Source organism: Phodopus roborovskii, unplaced genomic scaffold (assembly GCF_943737965.1).
Source record: "Phodopus roborovskii unplaced genomic scaffold, PHOROB, whole genome shotgun sequence".
Lineage (NCBI taxonomy): Eukaryota > Metazoa > Chordata > Mammalia > Rodentia > Cricetidae > Phodopus > Phodopus roborovskii.
In genome coordinates this window covers 18,670,871-18,687,969 of record NW_026125295.1, presented here as the reverse complement: position 1 = coordinate 18,687,969, position 17,099 = coordinate 18,670,871, and the positions used below count along the sequence as shown (strand labels likewise).

The following is a 17,099-nucleotide window of genomic DNA, read 5'->3' as shown; positions in this document are numbered from 1 at the left end:
GTGTGTGCCAGGCCGTGGTACATCTCAGAGTAAATCAAGAGCAGCAGGAAACATAACACTCAGGTGCTGTAACACACCCCATTTGTTATGATGCATGTTCTTGGCTGGTGGGGCGCGGGGTGGGGGGTGAGTGTGGTTGTTGGTGGTGGTAGAGTGTGAGTATTGAGAGGGAGAGGCACACTGGCAAAGACAATGGCATTTAGGAGGCCTGGAGGAAACCCATGCTGGAGGGCCGGAAGTACAGAGCAGTGAGGAACAAAACAGTGGTCTTACAGCTGGGCCAACAGGGCCCACCAGTGGCCACAGCTTTGCTTGCGTCTTTGTTTAGGGAGAATTTACTAAACAGGTTGTGGTGGAGTCAGGGGTTGCAGTTTTCAGAAGGGAAGGCTTTCTAAAGGGCAGAGATGGGTAAGGCATCCCACCATGGGCTCTGGATGTGGTTTGCCTCTAGTTGTGGCTGGAAGACCAGACCGTGTGCAGGAAAACCCCTGCCTCCCCAACCCCTACCTCACCCCCCACCCCCAGGTGCCTAGACTCTGTACCTGGTGCAAGTGTTTCTATCGGGGCTCTGCTGCTTACCAGATCTGTGACTCACCAAGTTATTGTAGCTCTCTGTGTCTCCATTTCTCTTCTTCTCAAAGAAAAGCTCATTGTTCATTATGTGTGTGCATGTGTGTCTGTGTCAGAGTCCATACAAGTGAGTGCTGTAGCCCATAGAGGCCAGAAACGGGTGGCAAATTCCCTGGAGCTGTGGTTACAGGCAATTGGAGCCATCCAACAGGGGCGCTGGGAACTGAACTCCAGTCCTCTGCAAAAGCTGTACTCACTCTTAATTCCTGAGCCATCTCTCTAGTCCTCTAGACTCAGTTTCTTCAAATGTAAATCAGAACTAATAATAACATCATCTTTCATTGGGTTGTTTGGAGGAGTAAATGAAATGCCATTGTTTTGAGCACTGACTGTTGGAAACATGTTAAATAAAAATATGAAAATGTGGGATGTCTCCTCATGAGTAGTTGGCGAGGGAAGACCCAAGGGACCCCAAAATAATAAAGACTATTACCATTGCCCACTAGAACTAGATGATAAGATCATACTGCAGAACATACCACATTCTTTAGTTGCAGGACATAGAGAATTCAAATATGAAATGGAATTGTAAGTTTCTTCCCTATTGATTAGTCCTTATAGTGCTAAAAGTTACTAAGTGCTGCACAAGCAGCCGGGGAGGAAAGCCATTAATAGTCTCACATAGCTGTGAACCCCGAGAGTTACACCACCAACCAGTAGTGGCATGACTATTGTGGAGGTAACCAGCTGCTATGGAATATTAAAGATATGCTACATCGTTTTATGCTGTGGAATATTTATTTAGTGATACTAAGGTGCGTTGCATTCTTTTACGTTGCGTTTGTTTAACTCTGTGAAGCTGTGCTACTTTGCCTGCCTAAAGCACATGATTGGTCTAATAAAGAGCTGACCAGCCAATAGCAAGGCAGGAAAGAGATAGGTGGGGCTGCCAGGCAGAGAGGATACATAGAAAGAAAGAATGAGGAGGAGTAAAAGAAGGAAGAGAGGAGGCTGCTAGGGACCAACCAACCAGCCAAACAGCCAGACTCAGAATAAGAGGGAAAGAAAAGGTATACAGGAATAGAGAAAGGTAAAAGCCCAGAGGCAAAAAAAAAAAAAAAAAAAAAAAAAAAGGTAGATGGGATAATTTAAGAAAAGCTGGCTAGAAATAAGCCAAGCTAAGGTCAGGCATTCATAAGAAAGAACAAGTCTGAGAGCTAGTTAGCAGGTCCCCAAAACAGCAAAGAGTAAAAACAATCAACTATAACCAAACACTTTCTTGCTGGCTTTTAGGCGGTTGAGTACTAAACACATGCCTATATCACCCTCTCCAAGGCTCTGAGAACATTACAGAAGAGGGGAGGAAAGGAATACCATGAAATGCTGTCTCCTGGATGTGATGTGGCTTTTGCATCATGAACTCACAGCAGTGGAGGGTACCTGCACAAGACTGGGCCCATCAACATTCCACCATGGACAAGGGAGGGGCTCACAAGGCCCTACCCCTCCCCGAGGAGCCATAGGCAATTAATGGTTGCTTGGCCCGAGAGTCATGTTCCTTAGTGATCTAGCCACTGGGAAATTGTTCTTTCTCAAGTAAATAACTCCCCACCCAGGCTCACACAGGCAACCCTAATTAAATGCAGTGGGTCACAAGAAACCCAAAACTAAATGGAAACACTAGAAAGAAAGATTTAAAAGTAGGAGGGGGTTTGCTGGGAACAAGGATGGGTTTAATGGGAGGGGGAAGGTAATGAGAAGACAATGGGGGTAAGGCAATATGACCAAAAGGTAGGGGTGTGTGTGTGTGTGTGTGTGTGTGTGTGTGTGTGTGTGTGTGTGCGCGCGCGCGTCCATGTGGCAACCAGGGGTTATATGGCAAGCATTTACCAACTGAGCCTCCTACCAGTCCTCCAACGCACATTTTTCAAGTAAGTAGGCATTCTGGCCAAGCGGGAAGTACAAAGAGGATTGACATCAACCTTTGCTCTCCAGGAGCCCACAGTTGAGTTGGAGGAAGAGATACTAATATCAACTGGAGAGAGATAGAGAAAGAGAGAGAGCAATATCAGTGCCACCAGGCACAACAGCAATCGTCTGAGTTATCTGTCATCTCGTACACACTTTATAACAGCCCCATGAGGGTCATAAAGGTTAAGAAAGCTATTGAAGGAGCAGAGCTGGTATGGAGTCCGAACCTTTGTCTGACTGAAAGACTTGTGTGTGTCATTAGTCACCACACATATTGTAACAACTGTGACCTGTGACTAAGAAAAAAAGTCAGGGGTGTTTACACTCTCTCCTGGGTCCTCCTGGACCCCAGAATCACCCACTGGAAACACTCTTGCGTGGGTCCTCAGTGCAGGACGGCCAGCTCAGTAGCTGCCCTGCGCTCATGCCTTGTCCACAGCATGAGCAGGCCCCAGCCCTCCCCTTGGAGCATGGCCTCTGGTCTCCTCTCTCCCCTGGCTTACCTCCCTTCTCTCTTTCCACCCCCTGGGCTATTAGAGATGTTTCTGTAGTCTCTTCTGGACACCCTCCTCCACATACTCTTCCCGGGAGACTTTGTCCCTTCTGGAGGCCTAAGCATCACCTCCCCACACCCTCCTCTTGACATCAGTGTCTATCCTGGGTGTTGAGTCTGCATGAGCACCTCCCGGAAATAATTATATTTTCAGTTAAAAAAATTAAAATATAGTTATATCATTTTCCCTCTTCCCTTTACTCCCTCCAACCCCTCGCACACCATTCTCTGCTCCCTCTCAAATTCATGGCCTCCTTTTCTTTGTTTTACATACACACACACACACACACACACACACACACACATGCCTAAATACGTAAATCCAACCTTCTCAGTCCACGTGTTGTTACTTGTGTGTGTGTGATTCCGGGACTGACCATTTGGTATTGGATACTCAAGTTCGAGCCTCACCCTTGGGGAAGACTGCTCCTCTCACTCTCTTCATACCTCAGTTGCCTGTAGTTGTCTGTGGGTGGGGCCTTGTGAGATTTTTTTCCATCTGTGTTAGCATGTCTACTGGTGTTCTTGTTCAGGTCTTGTTTAGGCAGCCATATCGTTGGGTGTCAAGGGTGATGCTTCCCTTTCATTTCTAGGAGACAGTCTCACAGTGGATTTCTGGCCCTCTGACTCTTAGAGTCAATATCTCCATCCAGTCTCCCGGGAGGTTCCCTGAGCCTGCAGTGCAAGAGTTACACTGCAGGTGTATCAATGATTACCCATTCTCTGCTGGTCCTCCTGGGTCCCCTCTACTAGGGATGAACATGGCAAATGCTGTGTGCACAGGCTGAAGCCTGGGACTCACCTCTGACATGTCCACCACTGGCACATGAGTGCTGGCTCCTTGCAGTATTTCCTGAGTTTTTCTCCCTATCCCTTGTGCAGTCCAAGCCTGCATCTTGGCTCCTGGAACTTTTTCCATTCTTTGGCCCTTTCGTCTGGCTGCCATAGAGGCCCATGGAAAATGCAAATTAGCTCAGAGCCCCTGCTGCTCAGAAGCCTACAATAGTTATTGCTGTGCTTCGGGGATAAGGCCTCCATTTTTAGCATGCCACTCATTTTTCCGGGCACTTTCTAGTCGCACATGTCCCTCCTGTCCCTGGCTTTGTACCCTAGTTGGAATGACACCAGGAAGCGGATGTAGCCTCCTTCCATCTGTCCCTCCTAATCTTCCTTATTCTTAGGGCTTTACTCAGACAGGCCCTCCTGTTGTCCTGTGTGAGTTGGGGGCCCCCTCCTGCAATCACATCTCCAGTGCACAATTGTTCTGTAACACGCTTCTCTCCACAGAGACAGAAAACACTTCCTGAAATCAAGGGATAGGAAGTCCAAGCAGGCAGATCCTGGTAGAGCTGGTATGAGGTCATGGACATGGAGACCCTGAATGTTGGTGATAGGACATCCTTTCTCTTATTTTCCCCAACAGAACGTCAGTTTTATCCCAGGGACAACATATGTGTGAAGCTTATTTCTTAGCGTTCCTTTGCAGGGGGTACTTTGTGTCCAGCCATCAAGATGTAAGGCAAAAAGCTTCTCTCTCTCTCTCTCTCTCTCTCTCTCTCTCCCTCTCTCTCTCTCTCTCTCTCTCTCTCTCTCTCTGTGTGTGTGTGTGTGTGTGTGTGTGTGTGTGATTTGCTTCTCTGCTGTGAACCTGGCCCCTTCCTGTTTCCCACCTTCCACTTCTTTCCTGAAATAGAGAAGGCTGGAGGAGGAGGAGCCATCTTGTGACCATGAGCTAGCCCCAGTCATACTCTGACAGCCTTTGAGCCGCAAAGGGAACTCCATCTCCCCAGTCCTGGTGGGTAGACAAAAGCTAGCTGCTCGTTCCTCTTTCAGCCCTGCTGGTTTGGCTATGTCCCTCTTTTTTGCTCACCCCACTGCACCCCACTCTGGACTCTTCCAGATGCCTCTGGCTGTTCTCTCCTTCATATCCCCAGTAAAACCCTTTCCCCTAACCATACCATGGAGTGGTCATGCCATCAGTTCACACACAGACAACTAAGTCTCATTGAAGTCACTGTGATTGGATCTCCACTGCATTGAGTCAAACTCCACTGAGAACATTTCTGAATAAACACTTCCTTTGCAGGTGACACACTGGTCCTGATAGCAAGCACAGGGCAAACTTAAAGGCAGGGCAGCATAAACACAGGAGAGGTGGATTGGCCTGGGAGTCTACTAGAAGAGCATGGGAAGGCCACACACATTGAGGAAGAAATTCTAACTACTTAGAGGCCCCGGTGAGATTGCTGTACTAGATAACTTTATAAGTGCTTGGGGCTAGAGTGATTGTTGTCAGTAGAGTGCCTGCCTTGTAAGCAGAAGGACCTGAGTTCAATCCCATGTAATAAAAAAAAAAAAAAAAAAAAAAAAAGTCATGGTGGCTGGGGAGGCAGAGACAGGTAGACCCCTGGAGCTTTCTGCCCCCCCATACCTCCAGGCCACTGAGTCCCCCTTTGAAAAACAAGATATGTAACATCTGAGAAATAATGCCTGGGACTGTCCCTCCACTCCCTCACACAAAAGTGCATCACGACTGGGCTTTGTCAGGCAAATCTGAGCTCAGGGTCTCTAGTTCTATCTCATCCCAGCTGTGTGGGGCCTTTGGTCCCTTTCTATTTGACTCCACTAGTATCCTCACCTGCAAAGTCCAGATCGTCGAAGCACCTACTACTTAGATCTAGCGGGTGGTACATGAACTCTGCAGAGCATCAGGCACGACCCACTATGGGTGTGGCCATCTGTGCCCAGTGTCACTTCCAACTCTGGACATCTGTCTGTGTATTCCATCTTACCAGGGACAGACAGAATAGTGATCAAGCTTGCTGCGGGCCTGGAAGGTCGGTCTGTATGTACCTCTCTCTGCGGGTGAGCAAAGCAATCAGAGCTTGTCCACTGTCCATCCGCCTCTGCTTGTTGCCCTGTCCAGAGTTCTTGGCCTGTAGGTACATTAGAAGAAATCCCAGAGCGCCAGGCCAGAAATTGGAAAGGCATCCAGCCTTGGGTAGAAACAGGCAATGTGGGTCATCCTTCACCCAGCCTCTGTCCCTGGTATTGAGGAGCATCTTTTCCTGGGCTGGGCTGGACCGGACTGGAAGAGGTGGGAGGTGGCTCTGGAGAGGTCAGTGGAATAGGAGGCTGGAAAGATGCCTCCTCCTCCGAACTGCCTTAAGCGCTTTTGCTGGATCTTCTGGATTTTTCCGGAAAAAGCTCACCTTCTTTCTCTCTCTAAGATTCCAGTCCAGCGGGGGGGGGGGGGACGGGGGGCTTGCTCACTTCAGCCTTGCAGAGGTCAGTGCGGGGGGGGGGGCAATCCCGTCAGACCAGCGCTTCCCTTTGTCCCAACCCCCAGCACTCAGGCCAGACCCGCTGACACTCGACAGCGCCTGCAGTTTACCTTGGCTCCTTTCCAGTGAGTTCGAGCCCAGCCCTGGGGCGGCCCCCACCTCTCCACCTTGTTATGTCCCACCCTCCTCTGCAGCGCAAAGAGCAGTTTAAATATAAATCAGTCCTCAGCACAAACAGAGCTTGGGCGGCGAGTCACAGAGCCATCACCGGAACCGAGGGCCCAGGTTTGCGGAGCGAGTGCAGACACGCAGAGCCGGCTCTGGACAATCCCAAGAGCCAAGGATACTAGGAGACTCCCGCTCTCTTCCACAGCTTGGAGAACCCGCGCCCCTCTGGTCCCTTCCAACTCCCCACCCCTTCCTCAGGGCTGTAGCCACTCTCTACCCCACCAAGTCCCCAGGTCTCTCCGTTGGCCTGCAGCCTCCTGTCTCGTCCATCCGCGGTGGCTCCTTCCTCGGGACCTGCGATCTCCCCGTGTGCCACCTCCGGGCCTGAGCGACCTCCTAGGCAGCTGGGGATCACCAGGTTGAGACCTAGAGTTTCTAGGCTTCAGCAGCCTAGACGCCAGGGCCCAGGACACCTGCCTGTAGAGGCGGCTGTGGCCGGGCGGGGGCTTGCTGCACCTCTGACACCCGAGGAAGAGAGGGAGGAGGGAGAGCGCGTTTATTTCATCACCGTCACCACTTATAAAAACTTCTGAGCACTCGCTCTCTTGCTCAGTCTCCGCGCCGCGCTCCCCATCGCCTGGCTACCACCGCCGAATCCCGAAGCGCCCAAGTCCCGCAGAACCTGCGCCTGAACTGTTGCCACAGCTTGCGGCCAGCCAAGGGACGTTGTCTCCGTCACGATGGGGCTCCTGCCCAGACCCGGAGCACGCCAGGGCAGTGGCACCTCCTCGGTCCCAGCTAGACGCTGCTCCCGCTCGGTCTTCAGCAACATTAAGGTGAGTAGAATTCAAGGACTACAACCTAGGGAGTCAATGAGTCCCGTCTGTCCGTCCGTCCATCCGGGAGCTCTGAGTGCATCCAGCTGGCTTCTCTCTGTCGGGTGCCACATCCTTGGGACCTGGCAGGCAATGTGAGAGGATGGAAGACTGCAGGGCAATCTCATGTTCTCTCTCTCTCTCTCTCTCTCTCTCTCTCTCTCTCTCTCTCTCTCTCTCTCTCTCTCTCTCTCTCTGTGTGTGTGTGTGTGTGTGTGTGTGTGTTGTCATGTCGCGCGTGTAAACTCACAGACTCTCCTGGGGAATAATAACCAGAAGAATAGATGAACGTTCACACAGAGGGAGCTGTCCTGTTCTTCCATAGAAAAAGAACACCTCCAGGGAATTCTTTTGGGTCTCAACTGCGGATACGGTCTTCCTTAAGGAGTGGTTCAGAGGACCCCAGTGGGCTGTAGGCACCCTGAGATGCAGCAAGTAAGCATGTCCCAGGTGAAACACAGAAGCCTGCTCTCCTTGGCTGGGCTTTCATATTTGTAGGTGTCGCAGACCAGATTGATATCTGGCTGCAAAGCACTCAGCAGTTTTGAGAAATCCCCAAACTCTTCTGGAAATGGCCTCAAAAAAAAAAAAAAAAAAAAAAAAAAAAAAAAACCCGCAGGAGCTCGAGGTTTATTAAGAAAGGTCACAGGAGGTACCTGTGGCCTGAGAGTTATGGGGAATTAGGGAAGAAAAAAAAATGGGGTGTTGGAAACTGCTAGGATGAGAATACCTTCTTTGATAAGGGTCAAAGATGAGGTCCACTTTCTCACAGGTCTAAAAGGACCTAGAATGGGGGAGAGCTTCCTGAAGAAGGCACCTCCTGGGAGGGCTAAAGGACCCTGTGGAAAGTAGGAAGCTAAAGAACCCATATCTAGGCAACTTGAGGTCAGGCAAGAGTAAGGTTGCTGAGAGATTACTTCCCACAATCCTCCCTTAGATGCAATGAGCAGGAGAAGTATGGGGTGCCCAGACATCACATGGAAGTCTTGGGGCACTGTGGGTAGGCTATGTGTGTCTGACAGAAAGGGACTCGGAAGTCAGAAGGGAAGCCACCCACATGATTTATCTCAGGCTGTTACTGGTGGAGCTGGGGTTCCTTGTGGGGACCCCTGCTTTGGTTCTTTCCCCCACCAGAGTTTTTTAAAAGTTGCATCGATTTCCCCCTTGGAATATTAACAACACAGAAAATGGGAGATAATTGAAAACAATCCTCAGGGCTCCTCTTCTTTAGCCAGACCTGGATGGGAATAACATGTATTATTTTGATTTTGTCAGTTGTCAGTTTAGAGGGACTTGGGGAGTTGTGAATTTATATATATATTCTTAACTGAGGAGTTAGAAGGAAAGGGTATACACAAGGGTTGGGTGGTCTCGAAGGAGCTGTGGCAGGATTGGGGAGGGAAGACTCTCTGAGTTTCTCCAAGAATGGTAGGAGAGGTGGCTGTCCCAAGATTCCCAACAGTGAGGGTGACAAGAATGAGCTATGAGCTATAGAGGTCAAGAATGACCACGTAGAGTTACCCCTAACCCCTAAAATAAGTGGATGGCAGCTATTCTTTGCAAAGATATAAAAAAGAAGATAAAAACTTTCATATGCCCGAGATTCAAACCACAGACCTGGACCCGGGCCAGTTGGCCTCTGAAGGGAGTTAAGTGCTCTTATCTATCAGTAGGAGTTTCTCTTGAATCTGTTAAAATATCTCCTTGCTTAGTGGGTAGTAAGCATCAGTTGACAGGCAGTTAGGAGAGACCCCAGCCTGGCATTCCTATAACCAAAGCCTGGTTATTCCAGGAGACCCCAGACATGCCTCCAATGCAGAATCCCCCTAGCTGAGCTTTTGTTGACTAAGCTATGCCTGGGGCTTTGCTATTTGAAGGGAGATTTCTTCCTCTTGATGACAGGTTGAGTGACTGTCCTATACTCTTCCAGTAGGGAAAAGGTGACACAAGTGACATGCGGGAAGGTGACAAGGGACATCCAGCCTGAAGACTTGTGGTTTTTCTAGAATATCTGTTACTGGAATGGACTATCAAGAGTGATGTCGCTATAAACCCCACGTCCCACATGGTTCAGGAGCGGGTAAAGTCTGAGGACAAGATCCATGCCCCATCCCTGTCACTCACTCACTTCCTGGGTCATGCAGGGAACATGGCTCCTTTCTTGGGCCTCTGGGGTCCTTTCTTTTAAAAGTGAGTGTCACGAAAAGTTCCCACCCATGCTACTTAGTAAGAACTACCTGGAGTAAGAGTAGAAAGGATCTCCCCAGGGTGATCACCAAGTGATACGTTCTTGAGTCTATAAACAAGACCCTGTATTGCAGTGTCGTTTAGAAGCTCTTATTTCAATGCTAGCCCAGTGTACGTGATGCCCTGGGTTTCACCCTCAGCACCACATCGTGGACCATTACAGGTTCAAGCCAGCACTAAGAGGGGGGATGCTGTTTATAATCGATATGTATGAGCAAAGGGGAAACCAGCATTCTTTAATCAAGTGTCATGGGTATATCAACCACATGTCAAGGCAGACCCCATGTCCCGTAGCTGGCCAAGGCAAAATGGACTCCATGATTTTTTCTTTGTTTATTTTTTGGTGGGCTTTTTGTTTAGTTTGGGCATTGTTTTTTTGGTTTATTGGGTTTTGTTTGGTTTGATTTTCAGTTTTGAGTGTGTGTATTTAGAGAGAGAGAGAGAGAGAACATAAAGTTGAGTGGGTAGGGAGGTGGGGAGGATCTGGGAGGAGTTGGGGAGGGAAACATGATGATGCATAAAACTTTTAAAATAAAAATAAAACAAATCCTTAAAACTGTTTAAAAGTAAAAATACATAATAAAAATAAGAAAAAAAAATTGGGCATGGTGGTCCTGTAATCCCAGCATTCAGGAGATAAAGGAAGTAAAGGAAGGAGGATTAGACTTTCAAGGTCCTCATTGGCTACATAGTAAATCTGGGGCAGCCTGGGCTACATGAGACCTGTGTCCAAAAGAAACGGTTGTTTCATGATGCACAGTTATTAGTTAACAGCTACAGTTAGTAATATTCACTATAATACTCATAATAATACCAACAAATAATAGCTGACAGTAGTTGAGTGCTAGGAATGGACAGACTTTGGGAATTTTGTGCCCACATTCCATGTGCTTTACAATCCTATCAGGTGGATAGTATTACCAATCTATTGATGAGGAAAGCAAGGCTTCATAGAACTGGGAAGGGGTGGCAGGGAGAGAAACAAGGTAGGAGCAGCTATAGAGCAGAACACTGTTTTACACAGCCCCTCATCAGCACCACGCCTTCCAATTTCTCCAGGCCCGGAGATATCTAAGAGGAGGCACAGTGGTACCCAGACAGACACCCTCAATGCTAATGGCTCCTGCCTCTTCATTCTTCATAATGCTCAGTGAGAGAGCCTGACAGTGATATGTGGAGGTCAGAGGACCACTTACAGTATCATCCTCAGGAACACCTATCTCCGTGAGAAAGGGTTTTAACTGGCCTGAAACTCACTGCTTAGGCTTGGCTGACTGGGACACCTAGGGCTTCTCTGATCTTTACCTTGTATTAGGACCCAAAGTGCCCTGGCCTTGGTCAATGACATTCCTACATGGGTGTTAAGAGTGGCACTGGTTTTCTCCTGCTTACAAGATACGTGCTGTATAGATTATCCCCTGGGAGGTGTTTTGTTTCCTTTTGTTTATGGTGCTGTGGGATGGATCCAGAGCCTTGTAGAAGAAAGCATTCTGCCATTGAACTACCTTTCAAGTCCTTCAGGGTGAATTTTTACATCCTCTCCTGCAGGAGACATCTCCTGAGATCTGGTTTGCAAGTTTCTTAGGAAGCTCTGAACCTGCTCAAACAATCACTGTCAACTGGCGTGGTCAGCCCCAGGACTCCAAATTAAAAACAGGTTCCCTCAGAGAATCTGAGGTAGGACAGTGTTCCTGTTCTTGTCTGTAGGAGGGCAGCCTCAGACAGATCTGAGGCCCTCTAAAGTCAAACGCCCTTTAGGAGCTAAGTTGAGTTGTCTTTGTAGGGGGAGTGGTCTGCTGATGATAGCTGTCAAACTTGAGGAAAAGCCACACCCATTGGGGGGTGGAGGGACACCCAGTGGCAAAACAGTGGGAAGAGAGGAAAGAAGGGCCAACCTTATGGCTTGGTTTGTGTGGACTGGGAGCACTAATGGGGGGGATACATTGTTCTTACCTGAGTCTGTAACTTCCGAGGTCTCTGACCCCCAAACTCTGAGGAGATTTCTTGAGCATCGCTTCTTGGTTTCCAGAACCTGGCACAGGATGCCAGCAATCTAGTCCACCCCCAGGAAAACATTCCCAGTGGACTCCCTGCACCAAAGAACAGCAAATGAAGACGCACCCACTTCCCTCCAGGGGGTGCATTTCTCTAGCATTCAGAGAAGTGTTCTTTTCTCAGGTGCCATCTTGGCAAGTTTAGGAGTTGAGGGTTGGGAGAAAGAAGGATGGGGATTGGTGGGTGATAGGACACTGGGATCCTCTCTGGAAGGATGCTCAAAGCCCTACATAGCTTTTCTCTTCCCAACACAGAACAAATGAGAACAACTTACATTTATCTGCCGGTAGAGAGCCTCCTTCATCTTTTCTGATTTGACATGACTATCACTTTTTCCATGCTAGGAGACCCAACCTGGGCTGTTGGGATGAGGGACAGTCTTCTCCTCATCTTCTCTTGTCTCATCATGTAATAATCAGTTACAGTGTTTGTAGGGGAAGGTCTGAGGCCTCTGACCCCATACACCCGATTCTTCCCATTCTTGCTTGGTTTTATGCCATGCCATGGTTTTAACCACTTTGTGACAGCCTCTTTATCTGTAGAGGCATAGGCTGCACAAATGGAGGGGCACATTGAGAGGACAAGGATAGGCAGTCTCAGAGGCTAGGGAGCACCCTGGGCCCCTCAGAGAGCCACTGGGGGGCTATTCTCTGTTGTTTGTAGACTGTCTACCCGTGTTTTCTCAAGGAATGCTGTGAAGAAGTGGCTGTGTGAGCCTGTCCTTGTTCATGCCCACAGCACCTACACAGGTAGCTGTCACCAGGGGGCTGGGGCTCTCTCATAGTGGCCCCATGAGAAAGTCACATGTTGCTAGTGAGGTTTGTTTAGAGTCTTTTAGAAAATGTTTGAAACAATGACAGATACCTAGCAAAGCTGATCTTAAAGAGGTCCCGTGTATCCTTCACCCACTTTCTCTCAGGGTTGCATGCTACATAACAATGGTAATCCCAAAGCATATCAAAAGCAGGAAATTGACATTGCTATCTCGTGCACATACAGTACAGTCCTGTACTGTTTTATCACAAGCAGATTTGTGCGGGCACCACCCGCCTGAGGATACAGAAGTGTTTCACCACCCATCACAGAGAACTCCCTGTGTCAGCTTGTTGACAGCCTCATCCTCCTACTGCTGTCCCTAGCCCCTAGCACCAATCCAGTTTCCATGTCTATGACTGCATTATTTGAAGGATGTCATATGCACCCAGGATAATGTACTTGAGTTCCACTCGATCCAAACTGTTACATGTCTCAAGAGTTGGTTCCTTTTTACTGCTGAAGTATGCCAAGGTATGGATGTACTATTCATCGTTTACACATGTTCACTTACTGAAGGGCTTTTGGCTTATTTCCCATTTGGGACTAGTTCAGATAAATCTGCAAGAGTGATTGTGTATAGGCTTTTGTGTGGACATAGCTCATAATTTCTCTAGGGCGAATGCCATGGCATGTTGCTGGGTGGTGTGGTTGCTGCACAATGATTTTTTTTTTTTTTTAAAGGAACTTCCCAACTATTTCCTGGAATGGTCACCTCACTTTACGTTTGTTTGGCTGCTTGACCGCATTCGATAATGTTACTCCTCTGTGTAAAAATTCTAACAGATGTGCCGTGGCATCTCACTGTGTCCTATTCTGTGTTTTCTCCGTCGCTGGCAGGGTCACACTTGAACCTCTTTTCATGTGTTTGCTGGCCCTACGTGTTGTCATTTTCCTTTAGTGTTGTGCAGTCTTAAAAGTTCTTTTTGTGTGCCAGCTACAAACCCTTTGTTGGGTATTTGGTCTGAAGGTTTTGTCTTTGAATCCTTAGGTTGGCTTTTCAAAACTCATTTAAAATTATTTTATAGAGAAAATCATTAATCTTGATGAATTCCAGCTATCAGTTTCTCTGTGTGTTTATGTGTATACACCTGCTCAAGTGTGAGCAGGAGTGCTCAAAGGACCTTGGGTGTCAGTCCTCAACTTCCACATTGTTTCAGACAGGGTCTCTTGTTGATTGCTGTGTACAACCCCAGCCTTTGTTTCAGTTAGTCTCATGTAGACCAGGATGCCCTCAATTCACTATGTAGCCAAGGCTAGACTGGAACTCCCAATCCTCTTGATCCCATCTCCAAATTGTTTAGGTAACAAGTATGTGTTGCCACATCTGGTTTACATTTATCAGGGCTTTTAGTGTTCTGGATCCTTCTTTTGGTGCTTCATTGAATCTTCTTTACCAAGTGCTTCCCCCCCCCACCCCGTGTCTTTTTGTAAAATTTATTTTTTTACATTAAAATTTTACATTTAATTCTATTCCATTTTGAGTTAAGTTTTCTATAGATAGAAGGTCTGAGTCAAGGTCTTGTCTTGTTTTCCTTATCTCTTACTGCTTTTGTTTGTTTTGTTTTGTTTTTGAGACAGGGTTTCCCTGTGTAGCTTTGGAGCCTGTCCTTGTAGACCAGGCTGGTCTCGAACTCACAGAGATCTACTTGCCTCTGCCTGCCAAGTGCTGGGACTAAAGGTGTGGGCCACTACCGCCCAGCCCTCTCACTGTTCTTGTACCACATCTCTCCTCTTCTGAGCAGTCTCTGTTAAAAGCCAGTTGGCTGTTCTCATGAGAGTCTATTGATTCTTCACTGCTGTGTATCTGCACGTCTCTCCCTGTACCACTGCCTGATCATTGTGGAGTAAGGCTTGAGGTGGGAAGGGTTTGCTGTCATCTTGTAATGGTGTAGTTAACCAAGCTTGAGAAACCATGGAGTTTCCTCTTGCCCTTTGGCTTTAGGATGATTTCAGGCAGATTTCAAGCTCCTTGTTGATAGTGGGGAAGGGATCTCATGTACTTATGTCTCCAGCTTGCTGTCTGGCTTCAGATGATTAGCATGCCTTTTCCCCTTGGACTGTTTTTAGAACTGTGCTTCTAAATTCTTTTCTATGGGAGTGGGAAATGGCTCAATTTGTCATATAAGCATGAGCTTCATATCCCCAGAACTCATATAAAAATCTGGGAGCAGAGGTACAGGCCTATAATTTCACTTCTGAGAGGGTAGAGACAGGAGAATTCCTGAGGGCTCACTGGCCGGCCAACTCAGGCGAATCCATACGTTTCGGGTTCAGTGAGAGACCCTGCCTCAAAACTAATGCAGAGAGAGACAGAGAAGATACTTGCTGTCAACCTCTGGCCTCTACATATACATGCATGTGCTCTTACACACATGTGTACACCCAGACGTGTACCCACACAATCATTAAAAGTCCCTTTATAGTCCTAATGACAATCCAGGAGAGAGGTGTCAACACCTCCTTCTCACAGTTGAGGAAAAAAGAAACCATGCATGACTGCTGCATGCCGGTTAACTGGCAAAGCAGGAAATTCTCACTCAGCATCTCCCTCCCAGCCCATGGAAGGACTCTGACATCTAGATTCTCTCATCCATGACCATTAGACTTGGGCCCAGTGGTCTCGGGGTTCCTTCCCCAGTCTCAGATTCTCATCACATGCTGGCAAATGCTGATTGAAATGAGATTAGGAGCAAGGGCCAGTTGGGTCTGTGTTGTGATTGGAGAACTGTTAGGAAACGAGTGGGAACAACAAGGTCCTTGCATCTAGTCCTGGCTTACTTGGTCCTCAGAAGGTCTCAACACAGAGTTCACGTTTGTCAGATGCCCCACCTCAAGGCTGTGGGTTCTACATGGACTCAGTAGGTTTCCACATCTGGGTAGGACGAGAGGACAGCCTATCTGGGGATATGGTCTGACCCAACTAACTCAGAGAGTCACATTTCTTTGACATATATTCTTTTTTTTCCCTCTGAAAATCAAATGAATTTTTATATTTTGTTCCACAATCATCTATTTCCATACGTTTGTTCTTGTTCTCCAAATCTTGGAGTAACATCAGCAGCTCAGGGAGCTGTGTGTGTGTCTCAAATGCAGGATCCCAGATGAAACCATTGAACGTGAGAAACATGACCCAGGTAAACCCAGGTAGACCCAGGTAGACCCAGGTGAGAGCTACTTTATCTGGTTAGCTCACCCAGCCAGTTTTCTGGGCACAGAGGTAAGGATTCTAGCCAATTTAAATGAGATGGAATGCCCTGCAGGACACTCCAGAAAAGGAGCCAGTTACAGAATATGTGTTTGGGTATAGGGACATAGTGGTAGATTTCTACCAATGTCTATCGGCAGAAATAACAGGGTTTTCCTGGCATCTTTCGTTGCCAGATCCCTAGATGGATTTCAACCAACCATGTTCTCACTCAGCTTTGTAAGTCATTCCTCACTTGTGCCTTGGGACCTCCTCTTTTTCTTAAATTTCCTGTTTTTCTTTGGCTCACAATGTAGGAGGAGGCAACAGCTGGGACGTGAGCCAGGAGTCTTTAGTTGATTAATTGTGGGTGAAACCCTTTCTAGATAGGTACTACTATTTTGTCTTCCTCCCTGAGAGGCTCCCAAGTTTCTGAGACAAGTTGCCTATAAATTCCCTAGTCCCCAGGCTGAACAACTGCTTTCCTTTGCTCTGGGTCTCAGGAATTTCACTTTTAAAACTGGAACTTTTCTGGGGAAATGAAAATGAGTTAATTGACTGACTTCCTCCTGTGCTAAGATAGTCTACAAAAGCAAGCTTCTACCCTCTGTCTGTGGGGTACCACAGGCAGTGAGGAGGGCACATACAATGTTCCTGATTAGAGATGAGATTTGAGGGTTCGTGGAAGCTTCCAGAATGCAGCTTACTGATGGACCAGATCCTGGGCCTTTGCAGAGTGGCAAGGCTCATTAGTCTCTCCCATTTATAGGTTGAAGCCCTTCTCTCAGCTTCCCACATTCATTGTGGATCATAGCTAGTCCCTGTATAGAATCTGTACAAATAAGGATGGAATGAGCTATGGAAATATGCAACTTCTTGGTCTGGGGAATTATTGAATTTCAGAATTAACTGTGATGTCAGCGGGCTAGCTTTCTACAGTCCAGGCCTACCTGCCTTGGGATGACATCACTCACAGTGAGGCCCTCCTATGTCAATCATCAGTTAAGACAATCCCTCTCAGAAATGCCACAGGCCAATTAGATCTGGGTAATCCCTCAACAGAGACTCCTTCAAATGGACCCAATCTCTGTGAGATTGATAGCTGAAGCTAACCAGGATATAACCTATGTATATATTTAATGCATAAATATATGAAATTTACAGGGAGTGGGGTGGCATTATTCATACCTGTTTGGTTGTCTTATTTGTATTATATTTTAGTTTAATTTAGTTTTACTTTTGCCTTTTTTTTGAGACAGAATCTTGCTCTGTTGCCCAGAGATGGATAAGAAAGCTAGCCTATCAGTGAGCCAGAGAACAAACCAGTAAGCAGTATTTTTCCATGATTTCTGTATTTTATCCCTGCCATGACTTCC

General features: G+C 47.5%; 1 protein-coding gene across 1 annotated transcript in view; it reads left to right on the top strand.

Moving 5' to 3' along the window:
* Positions 1-6,487: 6,487 nt before the first annotated feature.
* Slco2a1 (solute carrier organic anion transporter family member 2A1) overlaps positions 6,488-17,099 on the top strand; it is a 71,204-nt gene continuing 60,592 nt past the window's right edge. Inside the window, exon 1 of the mRNA XM_051206111.1 lies at positions 6,488-7,382. Coding sequence (XP_051062068.1) covers positions 7,287-7,382 — 96 coding nt within the window. The 5' untranslated portion in view covers positions 6,488-7,286. The remainder of the gene's footprint in view (positions 7,383-17,099) is intronic.